This window comes from Plasmodium fragile, assembly GCF_000956335.1.
Source record: "Plasmodium fragile strain nilgiri unplaced genomic scaffold supercont1.2, whole genome shotgun sequence".
In the NCBI taxonomy this organism is placed as follows: Eukaryota; Apicomplexa; class Aconoidasida; order Haemosporida; family Plasmodiidae; genus Plasmodium; species Plasmodium fragile.
The window spans coordinates 39,527-61,191 of NW_012192582.1; the positions used below are offsets into that span (position 1 = coordinate 39,527).

Consider the following 21,665-nt stretch of genomic DNA (forward strand, 5'->3'; position numbering starts at 1 on the left):
AAAAAAAAAAAAAAAAAAAAAAAAAAAAAAAAAAATGTGCAGGGATTGCGAAGATACACATGCAAGTAGCACAATAAGTGGAAAGCATAATTTTGTTCTTTTAACTTTTGCATGATGTACAGAATAGGAAATATACACAGCTCTGTAGAGTTATGATTCATGCGAAAGCACCATCTGCAACACATCGTATTGTTTATTCATCTTCCTCTACAAACTGATTATTTAAGAGTACACGTGTCGTGAAAGGGAGTACATGTACAGGGGTGACACTTCAATGATATGCAATATAGGACACCTTCATTTTGAGGGCGCACGGAATGTGGGCCAACCGTTGTCTCTTTGCGGTCACGTCATAAAGACGACCCCGTGTGCTGTACTTTGCTTTGACCATGCGTGTGTGCGAATAAGTGGTAATTAACAAAACAAAATGTCAATTTTCTGCCCTTTTTCTCTTCCTCCCTAGAAGCGGCGCCTCTGTCCATGAGGGATTATTATGGCCACAGGGTCACTGCATATCAAGTTCCAAGCAAGGGAAATACCAAGCTGTCATTCCTGTGTATATATGTTACACTTATTCATGTGTATGCATTTATATTTGTCCCCCCGGCCGAAATGCTCAACACTATCTGTGAAGAAGCCTCTACGTCAGTAATGGATGAACTTACAGACATATGCGCCAGCAGCAGTAACGAAGAAGCAAATGTAGTCTACATAAAGGGTTCCAATAATTTTGTAAAAAAATTGGAGTATCACAAAGATGAGACAATTCGGGACGTCCTTACGCGCAATGGGATCCTTAAGGGCCCGGATGGTTTTCTTTACCAAATTAGAAGCCACCTAATGGACCTTGATAACACGTTTGCACACTATAATATTTGTTCAGGTGAAATTATCTACATTTTGCCTGAACCCGCACCCTTGCCTTATTTGATTTATCTTTTCCATCAGAAGTCCGGGAAGGTGCACGTAAGTAGGGTACGCGGTCGTGCAGAATATACCGCGGAGTCACTAGTTAATACAAATTCATGCGGTCCTACATGAGCATATTCATTTTAACCACCTGAATACATGTTGGCGTACCCTCCTTTTCCTTCATGCAACTGTCCCACGCAGTGCATCGAACTCAACCACATGGATTCAGTCGGCATGCTGCACAAACAAGTAGAGAAAATTCTGCAAATAAAAGAAGACAACCAGATATTGATATACGGTGGCAAGTGCTTGAATAACAGGAAGACGTTACAGGAGGAGAAAATGTGCAGGGAGAGTTTAGTCACCATACTGGACAAAAGGGATATACCCGAGATAGAAACTGGGACCAATGGGGTGTGAAGCGCGGTGGGTGTAACCGCCAGATGCATCCTTTGCGTGATGGCCCTCCACGCCTCAGAACGGTGAAAAGGTATAAAGCAAAATTGAGAGGCATTAGTTGTGCTGCGAAAACGAAAGGTAGTAATCGTGTGGCAACACTGATAGCAACATTTTTCAACAGAAACATGTACACCATAGTACCAAGTGGTGCTTAAGGATGGGGGGCGAAAACCGATTCTGTTCTATGAGCGGAAACAAAATCTAGCTGAATGCAAATTTCTTTTCACTATGTATGTGTACGTGTCCCCATCCATATATTATACACCGCCTTTTTTTTCTTTTCCCCTTTTTAAGTATAAAACTTCTTTTTCTTTTTAAGCCGTACATGCGGTGAAAGCGAGAAAACAAAAGGACCATGGGTAGCGCTCTTTGATTTGTCCTTCTTCCGTCTTGCGTCGCCAAAAAAAATTGTGCGCTGTGTTCAATTGTAAAGTACGGTTTTATTTGGCACATATTTTGCTCCTTTAACGCGACGTGTTGCTCAGCTGGAAAAAATGTGCACTGAATTGGAAGTACGAAATGCATGTCCATGATTACACTTCACGGTGGCATAACTCATTTGAAGGGAAAAGAAAAAACAAAGTTAATGCCACATAACGTCACACTTTACAATTTTTTCTATGTCCTTCAGTAAATGAGTTCTCCACGTGGTTGTTAATTTCCCCTTGCGCCATTTTGACAGGCGCAGTCGTTTTGGGCTGCCTGAATCTGGGTTTCCCAATATATATGACGGTACCCCGACCAGGGAGCAAAATGGCTCAGGTAGAGATGTTTGGAGGCAAAAATAAAATTTACAAACTTGGAAAAAAATGACAAAGTGGCCAAATAGCCTAATGGCAAAGTGAGAAGGCTATACTACTCCCGCGTATATGAGAAAGAACACCCGGAATGTTGTCCCTAGGCCATATGCTCGCGGACGCGCATGTGCGCATTGGTTCATGTGTGTTCTTTTTTTTCTTTATTGCCCGGGCATGATAGTACACCCGCGCAGAAACCGTTGCGAAAACAAAAAAACAAAAAAAAAAAAAAAAGAGGCTAGGGACTAGAAACAGGGAAATCATCTCGAGGAATAAGTTTTTGAAAATCGGGCCATTGCAAACTTTTAAATAAGCTAAAGGCACGCAAACAATCTGAGAGGGAGATGGTAAGAAGCGCATTCTTATGCTTCTGCATAAATGTTATACACGTTACGTATGCGAGCGAATGAACCACTAACGAATGGTTACCTACATTAAAGAAGGGGAAGAAACTCACCTGATCTGATCATACAAAAAAAAAATTATTGACTCATAAGAATATTGCAGTAGAGCCTAGGCGCTACATTCGTTTCCAAGGGGACTCAGAAATATGCCCTGAGGACAAAAGGAGGAAAATACATACTTCAGCATTATGATGAAAAGCTACTTATCGGAAGAAGATAAACTGAAGTTAACCATAAAAAAAAACTATTTGGAGAGAGATGCCATTAAAACGAAAATTTTGAACTACTTGAATAGGTTGTCGCACCTGTGCTCAGGTATGTAACGACACACAGCGAAGCTGAGGGAGAGGATGGCGCTTTGCTGAAAAAGTGTGCCACCACTACTACAGGGGATCCTACCCACTGGCAGTTTGTTTGTTCTGAATTTGCTTCCATCTACAACTTTAGCGCATTAACTCTGTTTCATATTATCCCGTGTTGTTCAATGTTATTTTCCGTTTTTCCCATTTTGGTATATTTTTTCTTTTTTTTTAAGATGAACAAGGTGAGCTTAACAGAAGAGAAAGACAGAAGCGGGGATTCTTCGAGGAAAACTTGGTAAGTGCCCATATTTGGTGCCGTCTTCCCTAAGCACCTTTTTTGGAATACCTTCTAATCTCACTCGGTTGGCGTGGGGTTCCATCGAGGACAAACAAACATCCCACTACTCTGCAACATTAGGGGAAACCTTGCCTTATTCTGAGGTGGAACCTCTGTCCCCGCACCCATTTCATATAAATCATTAAAGAAAATTGTCCACTGACCAATTCATGTACTGCACCATGTTTTGCAATTTTTCCAATTTTTAGGAGGACTTTCCCGAATTCAGGGTAGAGAAGCGGGTAAGTTAAGAAGCTAGTGGCAGGACGTGTTCATACAAGCGTAACACCTGCTTCGCGTGTATGCACACCGATGGGTTGTTGGCGGCGTAAGGAATAAACGGTTTCCCCCCGTTCACCAACTTTGCAGCCCAAGCTAGAGGAAGATGAAAGGACGGTGACGAGAAACAGGAGGCTTCTTCAAGTGGGGCTGTTTGAGCACCTGAAAAAAGCGAAGGATGCCCTTGAACAAGAAAAAAGCAACGAAACCGTCATCAGGCAACAAATGCAAAATAAAAGAGTGGAACAAAAATTACAGGAAGAAAAAAAAGAATTTGAAAAATACCAACTTGAAGATATAGAGAAAAAAATAATTACACACATGAAGGAAATAAAAAATGCGGACTCTCACATAAAAATAGACGAAGCAAAATTGATGAAATTAAGTTTAATTAATCATTACGAGAAAATGAAGAATTTCATAAGTACGAATTGTCAACCAACCATTTTTTGGTGCCCTTTTAAATTTAACTCCAAAACAGAAATGCTGCAAAAGGAGACTGACAATTTTATTAGAAAAAAAATAGACGCTATTAAGGAATCGAATTATGAGGTGGACTTTGAGGAAGAGCCTTGGGTGCGTCAGTTTCAAAACTTGAAGGAAATCGTGCGCAGACGCAACAGGGGAGAGGGAGAAGCTACGGTAGCGCAGAACGCCGTGAACCACGCAGATCGTGCAGAGCAGGAAGTCAAGGAAGACGAGAATGACGAGAAAGATGTGGAAAACGAGAAAGATGACGAAAAAGAGAACGATGAAGAAAACGAGAAATATGTGGAAAACGAGGAAAATGAAGAAAAAGAGAACGATGAAGAAAACGAGAAATATGTAGAAAACGAGGATAATGAAGACAACGGGAAAGATGTGGAAAACGAGGAAGATGAGGAAAATATCGTGGAAACGAAATCCCCCAATGGAAGTCACTACACTGATGAGGAAGAGCAAGATACGCAGGGCACCCCCAAGAAAAGCACCAGTAACGACTCCGACGTGAACACCTTGCAAAAGGGTAATACCTGCCCTGCGGGGGACAGTATAGGCCGCGACGAATTTTACCCGGGAAGCACCGGCCAGGAGGACTCGAAATGTAGGGAGGCCAGCGAAGCGAACGAAGCGCATAGCGGGGATGAAGCAGGTGAGCGAAACGATACGAACGAGACGATAGAATTGGACAAAGCCAACGAGCACAACGAGGCCAATATCACGAACGAGACGAATGAAACCATCGAATTGGAAGAAGTGCACGAAGCCAACGTCACGAACGAAACGAATGAAACCATCGGTGACAATGACGCCCCCGGGGAACACGCGCACCCGGTTCAGAAAAAAGCCGGGAAAAAAAAAAGGGGCAGACCAAAAAAAAAAGGGAGGTGAATGGCTGGGGGACAGCCAGGAGGCGGGTTGCCGGGGGAGGCTAAGTGGTCGCAATGGGAAATGTACATAATGTATAAATAAATATACTTGACATGGAAAACTCCGATATGGGCGGAAACGAAAGGCCGAATGCGTCGAAGTGCGCAGTACGCAACATAAATGTAGAAGCAGCAACAGCAGCGGTAGTATGGCATGTGCACGCGGTGCTCGTCGAGCCATTCACGTATACTTGTCTTTTTTAACCAAAACGATGTTCCCCCACTGCTTCTTTTTAATGTTTACGTTTTTTTTTTTTTTTGTCTTTAGCTTTCTTTAATTCGTATAAGTTGCAAACACGTGCATGTATAAATGTGCGCGTTGTTTTCTTTTTTTTTTGTAACTCGCCCTTAGTGTAATGTTAAAGTATGTGGATTAAATAAGTGGCGGTTGATTAAAATGGAGGCACATATATACTGCCAGCAAAATGTCACATTCACACTGTTCACATGTGTAATCATGCGGGACGCGGGCATGATGGGCCCCATTAAGACACCCCCTAGGTTATGCTAACTCATGGGCAAAAAGAAACCTTACAAAAGTACAGCTTTCCGTGCACACCCAACCGCGAACACTGTACCTCTCAAAGTTCTTGTAAAATCCATTCGGTAATTTCCGCCAGAGTATCCTTATTCTCTACTTGCACACCGCGTAAAAAAGAAGCAACGCTGTCCTTCGAATATTTAACATCGCTGTTAAAAATAAATTTTAACTGTTCCACTAAATTGACGTCTAGGCAGTCGGAAAAAATGTTTCCATCTTTAATCATCCCTTCAGATACGTTGAAAAAAACCTCGAACTTTCCAAAACTGAATTGTTTACATAATCGGTTTTGAAACTTGGGAGTTTTTCCATAGCACCAATCCCAATCCTTGAGCAGATTAAAATATTTTAAAAATTCTGGATTTTTCGTAATGCTTTCATTTGTGTCTATGTAATGGATATTAAAATGGGTTGAAATAGGGGACGAGTTATCGATTAAATTGTCTAGGCTCTTTTCCACTTCCCCTTCCTTTAGGTGCGTGATGGGCTGTTCGGGTGGAGTGACACCCTTGTCCCCACCTGTGTAGTCTTCTACATTTAGCGTCGCAGCGTGGCTCTCTTCCCCCTGCTCGGTCAGGACTGCATTTTTGTAAAACGCGTGAAATTCTTTAATTAGCGCGCAGCATAAATTCTGGCAAGTAATATTAGAATTTATCTCCTTCAAGTTGATGGTTCGAGCATTGACACTAGACACTCCGTGTTTTATATATTTAATCTTGTCCGGAGTTAAGTATAATTTTAAAACGTCCTTCTGAAGGTTCACCATTATAGTCCCATGGTGCAGGAACACATTTTTGATTTTTTTAAAAGCAGAGCCTGAGCACTTTCGATCATTCACAGTTATGTCATTTCTTCCCTGCTTTTTCGCATCAATGCCAAAGTGCCTTTTCAATGTGTTTAAAATGATAGAGAAATTGTTATCTGTATTTAGAGTATTATTTAAAAAGGTGAAACAAAGATTTTGTAGATCGTGGTAGACTGCTCCTCCACCTGTGAATCGACGAGCCACTAGGACATTATTTTCTTTTATATTTTCTAAATTGCATTCGCTCCAAATATTCTGGTTTTTTCCGATTATAATGGATCGGTTGTTTCTCCATAAGAACAGAACAGGGTTGTCAAACTTTTCAATTGTGTTCACATTTAAGTGTTTCAACAAGTCGCTGTAATTATTTAGTAGAAAATTTTCTACGGATAAATTAAAATGTATATTTTGGTTGTTCGAAATTAGGATTAGTGGGTTCGCGCTCTGCGTCCTTTCTGATGAGTACCACCTTTTACGGGCTACATTCATTAGCTGCTTCATCTTGCACGATTATCGGTCTCCTTTCGGCGTGCGTGTGCGTGAGGTTTGTATAATGTGTGTTCTTCGCTTTGTAGAGAAGTAGTGATGGATCTTCTGATGTTAACAGCCCCGTTGTCGTGGTTGGTCCTCGGGGGTTCTTTCGCCGCGCCGCCGTTGCGCTCTGCGTTTCATCTAATTTTATGTTAATTTGCTTTGCTATGCTTTGTATTTCTATGCTTTGCTTTTCCTTATTTTTTCCTGTTGCATTTTTCTTCAATTTTGAAAAGTTGTTCCTTATCTGTGTTTCGCGTTGCCCCTTGACTGACTGTTCCACCGTTGTACCAACGCGGCTACCACACAGGTCCGACATGGGCGCCATGGATGCATGGTGCTAACTCGTTATTGTAGGGCACATAGCACGCTAAAGGGCGCATTCCATTCCTCACAGTTAGGGGGTGCACAACGCGTTCGCCCTATGCTACTTGGTTAAACTGTATCCCGGGAAAAAAGATACATACATAAATGCACACCTCTGGCTAAATTGTCGCGCACGTCCGCCACGCTGATATTCATGTAAACAGTTCTCCGCTTTAGTGTTTCTCGCGGATTTCATTTTAATGCCCCATCATATGTACCATTGAAGTGTAAAATTTTTTTTTTTTTTTTTTCTTCATTTTGTACAAATATGTTACATATTTTGCAGGAACGCACGGCGAATGCGAGTGCAGCATTGCAACTAGGTAGTCTGCCAATCAGTTAATCATTAAATTAGTTGATTTTATTTCTGTTTTCTTTGGTGGGCCAGTTTGTGCTGCTTGTTCGTGTATTCATTTTGTGCGGGAAATTTCCTTTTTTTTTTTCAACACATCTGGTTTATAAGCGGTTACGCACGATCACGTTTGTTTGCGCGTTTGTAAAGGACGGTACTGTGAACACTCAGAGGTACAGCTACATTCAGTTCACCCCTTTATCGCAGCAGCAGAGTGAAACGCGAGTGTGCATATGTATGCGCATACGCACATTTAGGGTGTACACACCACTTAGGGTAATTGATACAGGAGCTACCGAAATTAGGGTGCCATCGCGCAGGCCTGGAAATCCCCACACGTACATGCACACATGCATACATGTGCTTGTATGTGACGAGACAAGGACGTGAAGTGAAAAAATGGCCTTTACAAAAAGCCCCGTTGTTGTGTCACTCCTGCTGGTGTTCCTATTGCACGTAGCGCGCTGCACTCACCTTATCATAGGTCCCCTGGAAAAGGATTGCCTTCACTTCCGAGTTGACAAAAATAACATCATTGTTGGGTAGGCATGAGGGATAAATTGCTTTTTTCCGCCTCTCCAACCGGGGCGTGGCGTGGGCATATATGTGCATGATGGTACACACATAATCACATATCTATACAGTGTTACCTATGCGTACGTATAATCCTACTTAGCATATACTGGATGGTAGACACTTGAACGCGCCCACCATTACCTCCCCCCTATCAGGTCGTATGAAATAATAGACAAAAGCGCATTATGTTTAGTGTACATAATCAACAGAAATGACAAAAAAAGGGAGAAACTTTTCACGTCCCAAAATGTACAGGACAAGTTCGAGGTTAAGGTGAGTAAACCGGAAGTAGAACAAGTTTTAAATGACTATTCACTTTGAAAATGTTTTACCGTGCCATTTGAATCCGTTTGGAACACGGAGCACCTTTCAAAAGTGTGTCCACGACGGGACCAGATGTTCATGTACATGCTCACTTGTGTGTATGTGTATGGATGTACGTATACACATTTCATATACAAGAACAACTTTCTTATTAATTCATTTTTCCCTTTTTCACCTGGACAAATCACAAAATGCAGGTTGCAAAACCTGGCATCTATTCCTTGTGCTACGCGAATCAGAAAAAAACAGAAATAACAGTAATGTTCACTTTGAGGGTAAAAGAAAGTCACGACGCTGCTGACGCTGAGTTAGGTACAGCAGATGATGTACAAAAAATAAATAACCAAGTATCCCAGTTGTATGAACAAGTAAGGACAATTTGAAATTAAGCATTTTTTTACCTGACTTGTTTTCATATATTGTTTTCTCTTCTTCTCTTTTCTGTACACCCTTGCGTGTACATGCTTATTTTTTTGCTTTATATTTATGTGTGCGTCTACATAAATATGTAACATTCGTTTTTCCCTTTTTGTGGCAATCACGTTATTAGCACTTCTTATTCCCCCACCCTTCCCATGTTGTTAGTTTTTTGAAGTCTATGAAGAACAAGAAAAAATGATGGAGACAGCAGACTTGTATAAGCAATTTAACGAAAAAATGAATTCGAAATTAATTCTGTGGTCACAAGTACAAATAATACTTTTAATTGCGTTAACCATAATTCATATATTCTACATTAAATCCTTTTTCGACATAAAAACTATCGTCTAGTGTGTTTTTTGGCCGTGCGACGACATGTACAAGTGTTTCGCTCAGTTTTCGTTCCTGTTTATATTTATATACGCTCATCGCAGATACGTCAGGACATACACACCTACGTGAATGTATGTGTATGTTTGGCATATGCACATCACGGTGAATATACACACACATATGCGCATATTCGTGGAATGTTTCAAACGAATTTTGACTTAAACTGTACTCCATATAAAAACATGTTTTTGTGTTATAGCTTTTGAAAAACTTTAATTTTTTCCTGTGACTTTTAAGAACATTTTTCCCAACTGGTGAAATGGCGGCATAATCATAGCGGGGTTGTATTGCGACAAAAGATGGATCTGTTTTTGCCAGCAATGAGAAAACAAAAAAAACACAAAAAAAACAATAGAATAATAAAAAAAGGAGGATATGATGCAAATGTTGTTAACTCTACGGCGTGAAGCGATTAAAAATTAATTGCTACACCTGCATGAGAAAAGAACGAGCTTACAATTCCTGTGATGGGATTCTTCCACAGAACGCGTACATCGACGTAGGCAATTTTTTTTCTTGAGAGATATAAAAATATGTTTTTATCTATGCATCTCCCAATTTTTTTTGCATGGTTTGTAAGTTTAATATAAAAAAAAAGAAATTCTTTTGCCCAAAATTTAAGTTTTGTTTTTTTTTTTTTTTTTTGTCACATGTGCGTGTAAATTTTTCTTTTCTTTCTTAAATTTGGAACAAGTTAAAAGGTTCCTTTCGAAGGCAATTGCAAATTTGCATCGTCTAATGTTTTTAAGTTGAGTGCTGGAAAAATAGAATTCCCTATTTCGTTCGCGCTTTGGTTTTTAGCGTTCGTCCTTGAACATATCGCATATGTCATGTGTGGTGAACATTTTTTGTTGGTAGCCAGTATTTCTGATTTGAGGAGAGCGCTTCTCGTTTGTGCTCAACCCTTACCCATTTTGGATAATCGTTTCTCATTTCCTACATTTGGCCACGAGTTCGCACTCATCGCGTCCCGCCGATCTACGCAACGTTGAAGCACACAAGGTTATAATGGTACCTGCACTCGCCAGAAAATTTTTTGTCAAAAATAAACTAAATGACAATGTTACCATTAAAATAAAATATATGTGTAGGAAGAAATTTGGCGGCGTGAAATTCTTAGATGGAAATAGAAAGGCCGATGAGTCCATATACTTTAAGAAGGAAGGTACAACTCGTGCAATCGACACTTGATGAAACGTGTTGGTGTGAAGATTTTTCATACGACGATAATGCTCACAGAGTTGTTCCTCCTTATATGGCATAGTTCACGCACTATGGAGAGTCCATATGTGTGTCCCCCTTTTACTCTCATTTCATATGTGCATTTTCCCCCGTCCCTCTGGACGCTTTTCCTTAGATGAAGCCTTACTAAGAAATTTACTCAAGAATAACCCAGACCTGAACCCAGACTTCAATTTCACCGATGCTGAGGGTGGGATTAATAATTTGTCCAACGATCTCTGTATGGTATTTTCAAAGCATGGCATAAAAGGGTTAAATAATAGTGACGCAATTAAAGACATCATTAAAGTGTTTGAGTTAAATGGGTACAGGAAAGTAATCGACCAGTGATGCGTTTCTTTGAAGTGGGAGATACGCAAATTTGGCGTAGCTTTACAGGTTTGGCGGGGCACTCTAGTGGAGGGCCCGGTCGACATTGTGTAAATTTTATAACCGTTCAGCTTGAATTGTGGCTAAAGTGGAATGCAACGAGGGCACATGTTTCCGTACGCAGAAACATTCACACACACTGTCGCGGTAGAGGATACTGTTCTAACATATTCTGCAAAGCCGCTCGCGCTTGATCGGCACACATGGTGAGAAAAGCCTCCTGATTCGAAAAGGCCTGTCCTCCCGAGGACGCCACACAACTGTGGGCACATGTTCGCCCATCCATTTTTACAAATTTTTATGTTTTATTTTCGTTACGTTTTCTCTACATTTATAATTATACACTATTGGAATGTGTCCCTTCCCCCCCCCTTTTTTTTTTTTTTTTTTTTAATTGAACCATTCGCAGTGTGACGCACTGTAACACATAAGATATTTGCACTGATCACATTTTAAGTTGCAAATTTCGGGTACGTGGTACATCCGCAAAATCGTAAAGGAGTGAATCCTGCTGTAGCTTCCATTTCGTTGTGTTTGCCAAAAAAAAAAAAAAAAAACGCAGGAAAGTGAGTTACTTCGTATCGGAGAAGTATAGCATACTGAATAACCACCAGGTGTGGCTCCATTTGTAACCCCGTTGAATGTGTCGGAAGTTTTTTCCTTTCTGTATGTTTTCAGAAGTTCCAAAGGGGTATTAAAATGAGCAAAAATTAATTTTATAAAAAAGCACATTTTTGTAAAATTTTCCATGTGGCTCACTACTTTCTACTGTCGCATCGTCGCAAAGTGTTGAGGCGAAAAAGGTGCTAGCCACACATTCGCTCAGAGGAGGAAAAAGAACAATTTTCACCGAAGAGGTGAAACAAAGGTTCTCTCTAAACAGGTGAAAGCAAAGTTATCATCAAAGAGGTTCCCCTTTCAGAGGGGCTAAATGGGAGGAGAAGCAGGGAGAGAAAACGTGATGGGAGTGAAGCGAAGAGCCACAACGATGTAGAAAGGATGAAGGCACCAGCGTGGCTAAGCTTTACACATGTAGGAAGGAGATACTTTGGGAGTTCGTATTTGACGAAAAAGTTGAAAACGATAAACGACCGGGCTCTCAAGTACCATGAAGATTATATAAAATCGTTAGATATCCTGGAAGGGAAGAATAGAAGCGTAATGAAGGAAATTTTCCCGAACAAAAAAAGCGAAATAAATGATTTGTTCTTTCAAAGATGTGCAAGTTCAAACTCAGATGATAAATCCAAGGTAACAGAAAACTTGGACGATGATGTAGATTTGTTAGATCTGCATAAATCAGAAAAGGGTGAGTATCAACAGGAAATGAAAAGAATGATATTAGATGAATTCGGATGTGTAAGAGTAGTACATAACGACATACTGGAGGAGGAGGCGGACTGCATGCTGATCCCAATGGTGTCAAACTTTGTTCCTCTAAGTGGATTTGGTGCGTATGTACTACACAGAGGTGGGCGAGAATTAGTAAAGGAAATATTTATCACCATAAAGACACTAATTAAGAAACGAATAGATGTATTAAATGAACACAGAGAAGAATACTTATCGGGAAGCAAAGACAAACTTAGCAGTGAAAAGGAGTTTAAGAAAATGGCTGAAAATGCAAAATCGTTACAAGTAGGAGATGTTATTTTGTCTAAGCCTCATAACGTTAGCGACAAGGTAAAATTACTGGCCTTTTTAATAATGCCATATTTCTGGCAAGGAAATAATTATGTGTCTTCAAATAAGTTAAGATACTCTTTCTCTAGTGCGTTAAAACAACTAAATGAATTGTGTATTTCTTCCGTCATCCTACCCGATATGGCATCCGGCATTTATGGCTACGCACCAAGCAGCTCCAGTCACATACTGTTGGACGAAGCAGTCGAATCGATACTACAAATTGGTGCCACTGTCCCCCTGTACAATTTGAACTCCATTTCTATTGTTGATAAGGATATAAATACATGCAAAACTTTTAGTGAGGCACTTGAAGACGTATCCAGAAATTATCTTCCTCATAAAAAAGTTCTTCCTGCCCCCAAGTACTGGAATGTTGTGAATAGGAGACTACTGGAAATTCCATCCAATGTAATTCACTTTTGTAGGAGGCATAACAAAATTTCTTTTAGAAAATATCATGGCATTATCAGGCGTAAGTTTCAACATTATTATAGCAATATTAGGCCGTTTAAATGGAGAGCATCTAGGGTTATCGAACCGAACCCTTTTCTTGTCTATCAAAATTCAGGAGAACCTAGCTCCTATCAGTATGGCCCCAAGTCTTATTACTACAAGGGCGTTTCGCACACTCTTTACAATATTGGTAAAAAGGGCTTGGTTAACATCCGTGTGGGGCGCCATGGAAGGTTACAGGCGCTGAAGAGTGTGTCCAACATTTCGCTTGAGACGAAGCCACGCCTTTAGTGGAGAGTGCAGAGGAAGGAAAGATGCTATCCCGTTCAAATTGGATCCATCGATTTCCTCTCGATTTGTGTCACCGTACTGGGTGAGGGGGCGAAGCCTCGTCCCTAATTTTAAACATGTAAGGCCACGTGGTTCGCAGTTCATCCCGGATGAGACCAAACAGACCGTAGTATTGAGTCAAATGGACCCGTTTTTTCCTCCGTTTGTATCGATTAATGAGCCTCGTCCTGACGATTCTCAGACGCCTAAGGCATGGGAAAAGGGGGCTGCTGGCATTGAACACCCGAGCGTACCGCAACGCCTCCATCGCAGTGTCGACTAAAAAAAGTTTGACAAATTTAATCTTCCTATTTTTTATAAGTGACTTTCTCAAATATGAAATTAAATAAAAAACAAATCTCGTGTTGTAACAATCGTTGTAAAAGGCATGAAACATTCTCTTCAACGACTTAATGGAACAAACAAATTTTAAGATGGAGCTTTTTAGGAGAATGAAATTATTCTTGTAAGCAAAGTAGGCATTCTGCTTGTTTCTGTAAATCATTGTATTTTTTTTCATCTTAGATATGACATTTCTTATGATTTTACTTTCCACTAAAAATTTCATGTAATTTATTGAGGAGTTTTTTTCTGCAATGACATTGTTTAGGTGTAGGTGGTTTCTAATGGTTGCGTCTTGTTTGTTTTTCCACTGGCACGATGTGCTGTGCACGCAGTTGTTGATGAAATCAAATGTGTATGAATTGTTTAGCCAGTCGATTGGCATCACTCCGCGGTGCTGCCCAGCAGCCCAGCGGTTTACACACCCACATTTTGCGCTTCTCCACCCTTGCCTCTTCAACCGCGACAGGCGCCACAACCGTTTCAACCGTTTCAGGTACTTCTTAATTTTGTGTCTCCCTCTAAAGGATGGTCTTCCTGTTAACCTTTTCCTTTTTTCGAGTAGCTCTTTTATTAGTTTGTTAGTTTGCGCTTCGGTTAGCTTTGCTGCCCTTTTTGTCTTCGCCATTTTGACGGTCCCTTTTGGTGAGGTAACCTTCATTTGAAGTTCGCCACTGGAGATGCTACATTTTGCGCGACTTGGCAAATTATCACTCAATGGAGCGCTTGCAACTGTCTCGCTACCGTGAGGTATTAGCTTCCTCTTCCGTTTCGATTCGCTTATCGCTCCGCTTATTGCGCTGCTCACAGTGCTGCTCGATGGGGTCCTGGTTTGCTCCTGTGTGCTTATGAGGTACGGGTCCGAGGAGGCGCGTTCAGTACTCAGCACAGGAGGATGCCTGGATGTGCACAGTTGCTTTGGCAGAGTTGGGCGCGTCTCCTCCTCTCTATTACACCTCTTTCCCCCGGAGAGCACTTTGGCTTTCCAGAAATTCTCCAGAAACAAAGTATTCCTATAAATAAGGGGAAGCTTGAAAATTTTTGTCTTGGACGAATTTATATTGCCCCCCCAGATTTTCCTTGTGAGCAGAAGCTTTTTAAATTGCTTCATATTCCTCTTGTTAACTGTTATAAAGAGAAAATCATCAATAAATCTGATTAGCAGAGAATTCAGGTTTTGGTACTTTACCGCGTTAGCATTTTTTTTTGGGAGCTGAGGGGTGTCTGTTCTCCCCTGGTCCTTATCTGTATAGAGAATATTTTGAAATTCTTCATTTCTGTCCAGGTAGGCGTAGTACATGGAGCACAGGATGTTGGACAAGCAGAATCCCTGCGGCAGTCCGCAAATATCGCTGATGATTTTTTTGTCTTGAAATGTGACGAAGTTTTTTTCTGCATACGTACGGACGCTTTTTTCTGCCTCTGCTCCGGGGTTCCTATCAGGGAAATTGGCGGCGCTCCTAGTGGCGCAATTGGGGGCAATCTTTTCTGAACAACCTATGCTCATCTCTTCCCCTTTTGTGAACGCCGCCATTTCGATGCCATTCTCCCCGGGTCTTCGATCCACCAGTTGGTCTTTGTTCTGCTTCTGTAACTCAGTGGGGTTCCCCCTCACATCTTCACCACCTTCACCATCGTCACGTTCGGAAGTGCTAGTGGTCATGGTGGTGCTTAGTGCAGGATCCTTCAATTCCATCAAGTTGGCCATATTTCCGGTCTGTCCATCTGGCAGGCAAAACCCAGTTTGCTGTGTGCTGCCCACTTCTTGTGTGGCGCTCTCATGAGCTTTCTCAATAACCCCCCCCCCCATAATCGCTTCCTGCTCCTGCTGTCCCTGCAACCGGCGCAAATGATCCAACTTCCTCCTGCTACGCAAGCTGCGATAGATATCTTCCCTTTTCTCATGCTGAAAAAGCTGAAAGTAGAAAATATTTTTCCACTGCATTTTTATTTCCTTGATACTGAAATAAATGTTTAAGTAATAATACCTGACGATGGTAATGATGGTCATGAAAATGTCTCTCATTTCTACTTGCACACTTTTGTAGGAATCTGAAAAAATATACAAATCATTGGACGACGTATTCTTAAAGAACTGTCTGAGCAGGAAGCTGTGAGACTTATTCGAGTTAGATTTTACAATGAGTTCTCTCAAATTTTTAATGGAGTGTATGCCAAATTCTTTTACGTTAACAGGGTAATAGGTTAAGAGGGAGTTGTTCATATAATGGCTATACAGGCGGAAGGATCTTTTAAAGACATATATAAATTCAAAATTTGAAATGCCATGAAAAAAATGCTTCATCATTTTGAACATATAATTATGCTTTATATGTTCATAGCAATTGGAGAAGTCTCCGATGCAGATGTATGCATAGATGACCTTTCCTTTTTTTAATTTATTTTTTATATATTTTTTATTTTTCTTTTTCCGATAAAACCAGTTTTTCAAATAATCCAGCCATTTCTTCAGCTTCAACTCCGTTTCGTTTGTCTTGGTTAGAGTATTTTGAAATAAAGCACTGTTATTATTTCTCACATTTCCCAAGCATTTTAAAGAGAAGTTACAAATATGATTTAAGGACACGGGGTTGAAGTTCTTTCTATTGTATTTTTTTTTTCCAGATTTTTTCTCTTTGGTATCTCTTTCCATGTTATTCAATATGTTGTGGAAGTAAAACTCGCTGCTTTTTTTATTTTTTAAAATCTCCCTGATTCGAGTTTTTACACTTTCTGGAATGTTCAGCGTAGACAAATTTATTAGCGGTCTTAGTCCTTTTTTTTTCGGCACCCAATTTATTCTTAGCTTTTTCGAAAAAAAGCGATTTATTGAATTCAGCTTGAGTAAAAAATTGCGCTTCTCTATCATGCTTTTTATTTTGTGTATGTGAATTTTTTTCTTTTTGACCTTTTCTGTCCTCTTCGTTCTCTTCTTATCGTGGTGTTTTCTGCGCGGGCTGTTGTCCATGGATATTGCTGCGCTTACGTGCTTCGTCGCTTTTTTGCGTCTGCTCTTATCATTTTTTCTACAGGACACAGTTATTTTGTCGTCTCTCCTTTCTTTTGACCCCTCCTCGCCAATCTGCTGCATGCCCATCATCCTCCTCTTAACCCGCTTGACCAATCTGAAAAACCGCTTAACGTAATTCCTTTTCGTTTTCTTAAAAAATCTCTTGCAAATAAACCTGAACAGCTGTCTTTTCTCGTCCGCAAAATGTATATAGTGTGCAAATTGTTTGTCCCGCAGCGGGGTCATCTTCCTTCCATGCAGCATGTACTTTTTCCTGAGGGAGAAGTACTTCTTCTTTACTTTGTAATAGAACTTGGTTAGGTAGGGTCTAACCGTGTTTTTACTCAGAATGGTCATTTGGTATAAATCTTCGATGCGTTTGTTTCGTTCGGTTGAGGTGGAGCTCCCTCTTCGTTTGTTCTTTGCACATTGGAAGCCTTCCTTTTTTTTGCTGTTTCGTATTAATGCACTTTGACGCTTTTCTCTTTTTTTCTTCCCCTCCGCTTTTCGCACTACGAGTGCGCGCTCCTTCCCCTTTTCGATTTGTCTCCCCCTGATTTGTAGCACACGGGAAGAGGCATTTATATCTGGCTGCTTCCTTACCAGTTTGCGTGCGCTACTGGGTTCGAGTTGTCTCACCTTGGAAATGGTATGATGATCCTTCTGGAGTTTCCCCCTCTTGACCTCTCCACCTGGTGTCCGCCCTTTTCCTGCAGACTCCGCCCTCCGCTTCAACTTCTTACCGCGGAAGTTCTGGTGGTACAGACAAAAGTTGGAAATCTTGGTGAAGTAGTTCCACGATTTCCTGTCGAAAAAAATGGTTTTGTAAATAGTGTGTTCCGATTTGGTGAGGAAAAAATACTTCCTCATTACAGGCATGATGAAATAGTTGAAGAGGAAATAAATGATTCTATTTAGCAAATGCCTCTTCAAAAGTGCTATGTGAATTTTTTTTTTTTTCCTCAAATATTTTCTCCTAATGGTCTCAAATAGGGATGTGTCTTTCTCGGGGTCGAAGAACCGGATTTGTTTGCTCCTCTTCTTTGGCTTCCACGTCTTTTCTTCTTGATAAAGGGTGTCAGTAGAACTTGGCTTGTGTAGTTCGTGGGACACAAGTTCAGTTGTATTCCCTTTCAGTGCATCTACTTGGACGTTATTCACGTGCCTGTGGGGGACCCTCTTTTGGAAGATATTTTTAACCCTAACGTGCTTCATCAATTGGTCCATGGTAAAATTCTCTTTATAATTAAGCAGGACAAAATTTTTCACATTTTTTATGAAGACCTTAAAATTGTGACGACTGCCCACGAGTTTCACAGGTACACATTTCTTCGTAATATGTACAAGGAAGTTTATAACTTGATAAGCTTTAAAAGAAAATGAAAGGAAGTCATAATTTTTAAAAAAAACATCATACATTTTTTGTTTGATAAATTTTCTATTTCTCCTTATATTTACAATTTTATATTTGTGAATAATACCTGATTTAATTGTTTTAAAAATTTTTCTAATTTTATGTTTCATTTTATTTTTTGGAAAATATTGGTTATATATTTTATCGAAATTTGCATGTCTGGCATTTTGTATGAATTGTTCGAAATGGCAGTAAACATATTTGAGTATCTTCGTTTTTTTCAAACGGGCGGACACGTTGTTTCGTTTGTCTTTACTCCTATTACAGAGTGCCACACTGGATGATGATGTAGTATTTTCCTTCCTGAGCAACAGGAAAGATATATCATTTTTTTTCGTGTTGCATTTGATCTGCTTGGAAATTTTATTCTTATATTCATCTATGAAGTTGTTGTGAAAAAAGTATTTTTGATCTGACTTGAAAATATAATTCAGCAAATGGTATGTGAACAAGGGTACATTTTCAATGTTGTCAAATAGGATGCTCTTATTTAGGAGGAAATTTTTGTACTTGTTTGTCGTGTTGTGTTGTAGGATATTATTTCGATTGATGATTATTTTGCTCCACTTTTTCTTCTCCTCCTGTGGGGCTTTGCACTTGCAGCTACTGAGAGGCTCCCTTTCCGGTTGTCCATCAGAAAAAAAACTTATCTGCGGTAACCCCTTGCTTTGCTCTTCTTTCTCCTCTCCATTTTCTGCTTCTGTCCTGTTTTCCAAAACATCGATGTCATCCCCCTGGGCCTCTTCCACCTGCTCGCTTTCTTTCTGTATCTGCTTAATCTCCTGGAGGAATTCATTTTTGATAATTCTACCACTACACTGGACTAGGTAAAGATGATTAACGTATTCGTTGACTTCGTTCCTCCTAACTGTTTGTTTTTTCTTTTTGAATAAGTATTTATATTGTTGGCTATCGATTTGTGTGTCATCTCCACAACTGGATCCCGGCCTTTGCACCTCTTTATTTTTCATTGTATATTTTAAGCGGTCTATTTGTATTCCCTCCTTTACAGCATCTCGTGTAGTATTTTTCTTCTTCTTGCATTTTCTACCTGCAACAACATTTTCTTCGCTACGACAATGGTCGATCTTCCTTTTGTTTGCGCCTTTTGCACAAGCAGGTTTAATAACAGATTGAAATTCTTCTTTGGGGTCTCCCTCCACTTGGTCATCCTCTCTTTGCAAATCTCCTTTTTGTGAAGCGCCATTTATGTCCAATGGGAAAGATGCCCCTTGGGGCAGGTTCTTTCCATCTGTGCGGACACCTACCACTTCTTCGGCCGGTTGGCATAGAACGGCTCTGTCAGGGGGGCGTCTACGCTGGTCCCTCTGGTAAAAGATTTTCACTTGTTTTGTGTTATATGCGAGCTTCCTCTTTTTGGAAAATATGGTGTCTTGCACGTCATTGTTGTCATCATACTTGAGGTCGACATGGCTAACAAGGACAAGGAAGGAATTCTGCACAGGCAGATTCGGATTCAGGTTAATAAAAAAAAAGTCCGATATGAAGATAAGTGTGTTGGACAGGAGATAATTTAAAAAATCGAAAGAAACATAATTAAAAAAAATGTCCCAAACTTTCAAGCTGTAAAAGTAATCACAACAGTTTTTATCTTCGTAGGAAAACTTGGTGGAGTTAAATAGCAGCACGGAGTTTTTGTAGATTTTACTCTTCTGATCATTTCCCTTTTCATTTAATTTTTTTTTTATATGACTATAGCCCTGTTTCCAATTGAGTATATTATTTTTTTTCTCTTTGAATAGGAAGTCCCCATGGTGATTTTTCTCGAGTCTTTTTAAAGTCAAGTCTTCTAGCAACAAAACATTTTGTAAAAAATATTGATAGTAAAAATCCTCTTGGAAGAATTTTTTGTCCATGATTACTTCGTTTAGGATGAACAGTTTGTCCTTCTTCCTCTTTGCAATGACATGGTCTTTTAAAATGTTTGCGCAGAATATCCTTCGGAACTTTTCATCGTGCTTGAGTGAGTATTCCCCCAGGGTGTAGGATTCCACGTTTAGTTTTTTCTTCAGGTATGTTTTGAAGATTTTTATTTTCTTGTCTGTGCACTGGAAGACGTTTCTCAAGCAGTTGTCGCTTCTCACGTAGTCGCCCCCATCTTCGCACATCCTGCGCTGCATCATCGGGATGGCACACTGAACACACAACAAAACAAGTGCCTCCCTGTATCACTCCTCCTCGGTGGATGTTTTCTCCCTGGGGGGTACATATAGGCATATGGACTGGCACACGGGTTGCCACATCACCTGCCACGCGGACTGCCACATTATGAAGGAGGAAATGTGCACACGAGGGAACGCGTGTTCCTATTTTATTTTTCCTTCAAAAGTTTGTGAAGGTACGTCCTTTTTTTTTGTGTGGATAACCTGCTTGAAAAACACGCCAGCCGCGGTGATGACAAGCGATCATGCACATGTGGGGGAAAGGAGAAAGGAACAAACAACTGCGTTGTACTTAAATCGGATTCCTCAGCGTATGCAAGTTTGTCACCGCGACTACGAACGCATAGGAGGTGAAAGTTAAAAAAAACGAGGCGTAAAATATATGGAAGTGCCTAATGTGAAGGCAAAAGGGGAAGTGCCCCTTTACAAAATGTTGGAGGACTCCTTCTCGCGAGGTATATCCATTTTTATTCCACTTCAAATGTATGATGCTACTTTTGTTACCAATATGTGTTTGCATGCAGATGCTTTTCCCCTCTTGGACGTTATTACATATTTGCCGTGGGGGACAATGCAAAGCGAAGCGGCGGGCAGTGTGTAGGCTTGTTAGGCACACAGGCCTTTGCGCATATGCCAAACGGGGTGAACACCTACCCCCCTTTTCGCCACAACATCTGGGATGAGGTTCTCCTCATAATCCCATGGTTCCTTTCTTTCCACCCTCAAAAAAAAAAAAAAAAAAAAACCAAATTCTGCCCCTACTTAACCCTTCTCTTTGTGGTAAAAATTTTAATTCTTTTTAAAACTAACATCGCTCAAACATTGTTTCATGTTTTTGAAATAAAAATAAAGTAGAAATAGCAGTACAATAATAATGACACAATAATGTGCTACAGCATGTCACACATGAATAAAGGTGTGCAAAGAAATGTAACTATTCTGATACTCACTATGAGAGTACGCATGGGGTTTTTTTTTGCCTTGGTCAAATTGTATATACCCAAATGTGGGAACGCAAAAATGAAGAAAAAAAAAAAAAAAAAAAAATGTACAACTTAGGAAAAGTTTCTTTTTTTCGCTTGCACAAGATATTCATATTATAGGCATGTCATAACCAGCGGTTAGGCGTACACATACAAATATACAAATTGCACAGGAGGGGAAAGGGGTCAAACGAAGGAAATGGAATCATTTAAAAAAAAAAAACAACACATACAAAGATGCGGCAAAGAAAAGACGGGGGTTGTCTCAAAATGGAGCCATGCATATGTATATGTACATACATATAAGTACATTACATGTAACACCGCGGTGTTTTCACAATACAATGTTTTACAAACCGAGCTGTGTAAATGTCCCCAGGGCGAATGGATTCAATTGGGGAGTGGCAACAGTGGGGCGCCCACTGATCGGCACTGTCTGCGTGGGA

At 40.3% G+C, this 21,665-nt stretch overlaps 7 protein-coding genes across 7 annotated transcripts; 5 read left to right on the forward strand and 2 right to left on the reverse strand.

Moving 5' to 3' along the window:
- Positions 1-612: 612 nt before the first annotated feature.
- On the forward strand, positions 613-1,332 carry AK88_00173 (uncharacterized protein; the record flags this gene model as incomplete). Its single annotated transcript, XM_012477824.1, has 2 exons — positions 613-966; positions 1,114-1,332. The coding sequence occupies 2 exons, from the start codon at positions 613-615 to the stop codon at positions 1,330-1,332; spliced, it is 573 nt and encodes a 190-aa protein (XP_012333247.1).
- A 1,428-nt stretch (positions 1,333-2,760) lies between these two features.
- On the forward strand, positions 2,761-4,861 carry AK88_00174 (uncharacterized protein; the record flags this gene model as incomplete). The annotated part of the gene is made up of 4 exons (XM_012477825.1): positions 2,761-2,887; positions 3,108-3,169; positions 3,421-3,453; positions 3,581-4,861. 4 exons carry the CDS (start codon positions 2,761-2,763, stop codon positions 4,859-4,861), a joined length of 1,503 nt encoding a protein of 500 aa, XP_012333248.1.
- A 619-nt stretch (positions 4,862-5,480) lies between these two features.
- Positions 5,481-6,746, reverse strand: AK88_00175 (uncharacterized protein; the record flags this gene model as incomplete). Its single annotated transcript, XM_012477826.1, has 1 exon — positions 5,481-6,746. The coding sequence occupies one exon, from the start codon at positions 6,744-6,746 to the stop codon at positions 5,481-5,483; it is 1,266 nt and encodes a 421-aa protein (XP_012333249.1).
- A 1,147-nt stretch (positions 6,747-7,893) lies between these two features.
- Positions 7,894-9,165, forward strand: AK88_00176 (uncharacterized protein; the record flags this gene model as incomplete). The annotated part of the gene is made up of 4 exons (XM_012477827.1): positions 7,894-8,036; positions 8,226-8,343; positions 8,592-8,762; positions 8,980-9,165. The coding sequence occupies 4 exons, from the start codon at positions 7,894-7,896 to the stop codon at positions 9,163-9,165; spliced, it is 618 nt and encodes a 205-aa protein (XP_012333250.1).
- Positions 9,166-10,215: 1,050 nt separating this feature from the next.
- On the forward strand, positions 10,216-10,779 carry AK88_00177 (uncharacterized protein; the record flags this gene model as incomplete). Its single annotated transcript, XM_012477828.1, has 2 exons — positions 10,216-10,372; positions 10,565-10,779. The coding sequence occupies 2 exons, from the start codon at positions 10,216-10,218 to the stop codon at positions 10,777-10,779; spliced, it is 372 nt and encodes a 123-aa protein (XP_012333251.1).
- A 1,038-nt stretch (positions 10,780-11,817) lies between these two features.
- On the forward strand, positions 11,818-13,248 carry AK88_00178 (uncharacterized protein; the record flags this gene model as incomplete). The annotated part of the gene is made up of 1 exon (XM_012477829.1): positions 11,818-13,248. One exon carries the CDS (start codon positions 11,818-11,820, stop codon positions 13,246-13,248), a length of 1,431 nt encoding a protein of 476 aa, XP_012333252.1.
- Positions 13,249-13,318: 70 nt separating this feature from the next.
- AK88_00179 (uncharacterized protein) lies at positions 13,319-20,197 on the reverse strand (the record flags this gene model as incomplete). The annotated part of the gene is made up of 1 exon (XM_012477830.1): positions 13,319-20,197. One exon carries the CDS (start codon positions 20,195-20,197, stop codon positions 13,319-13,321), a length of 6,879 nt encoding a protein of 2,292 aa, XP_012333253.1.
- Between the last annotated feature and the right edge of the window lie 1,468 nt (positions 20,198-21,665).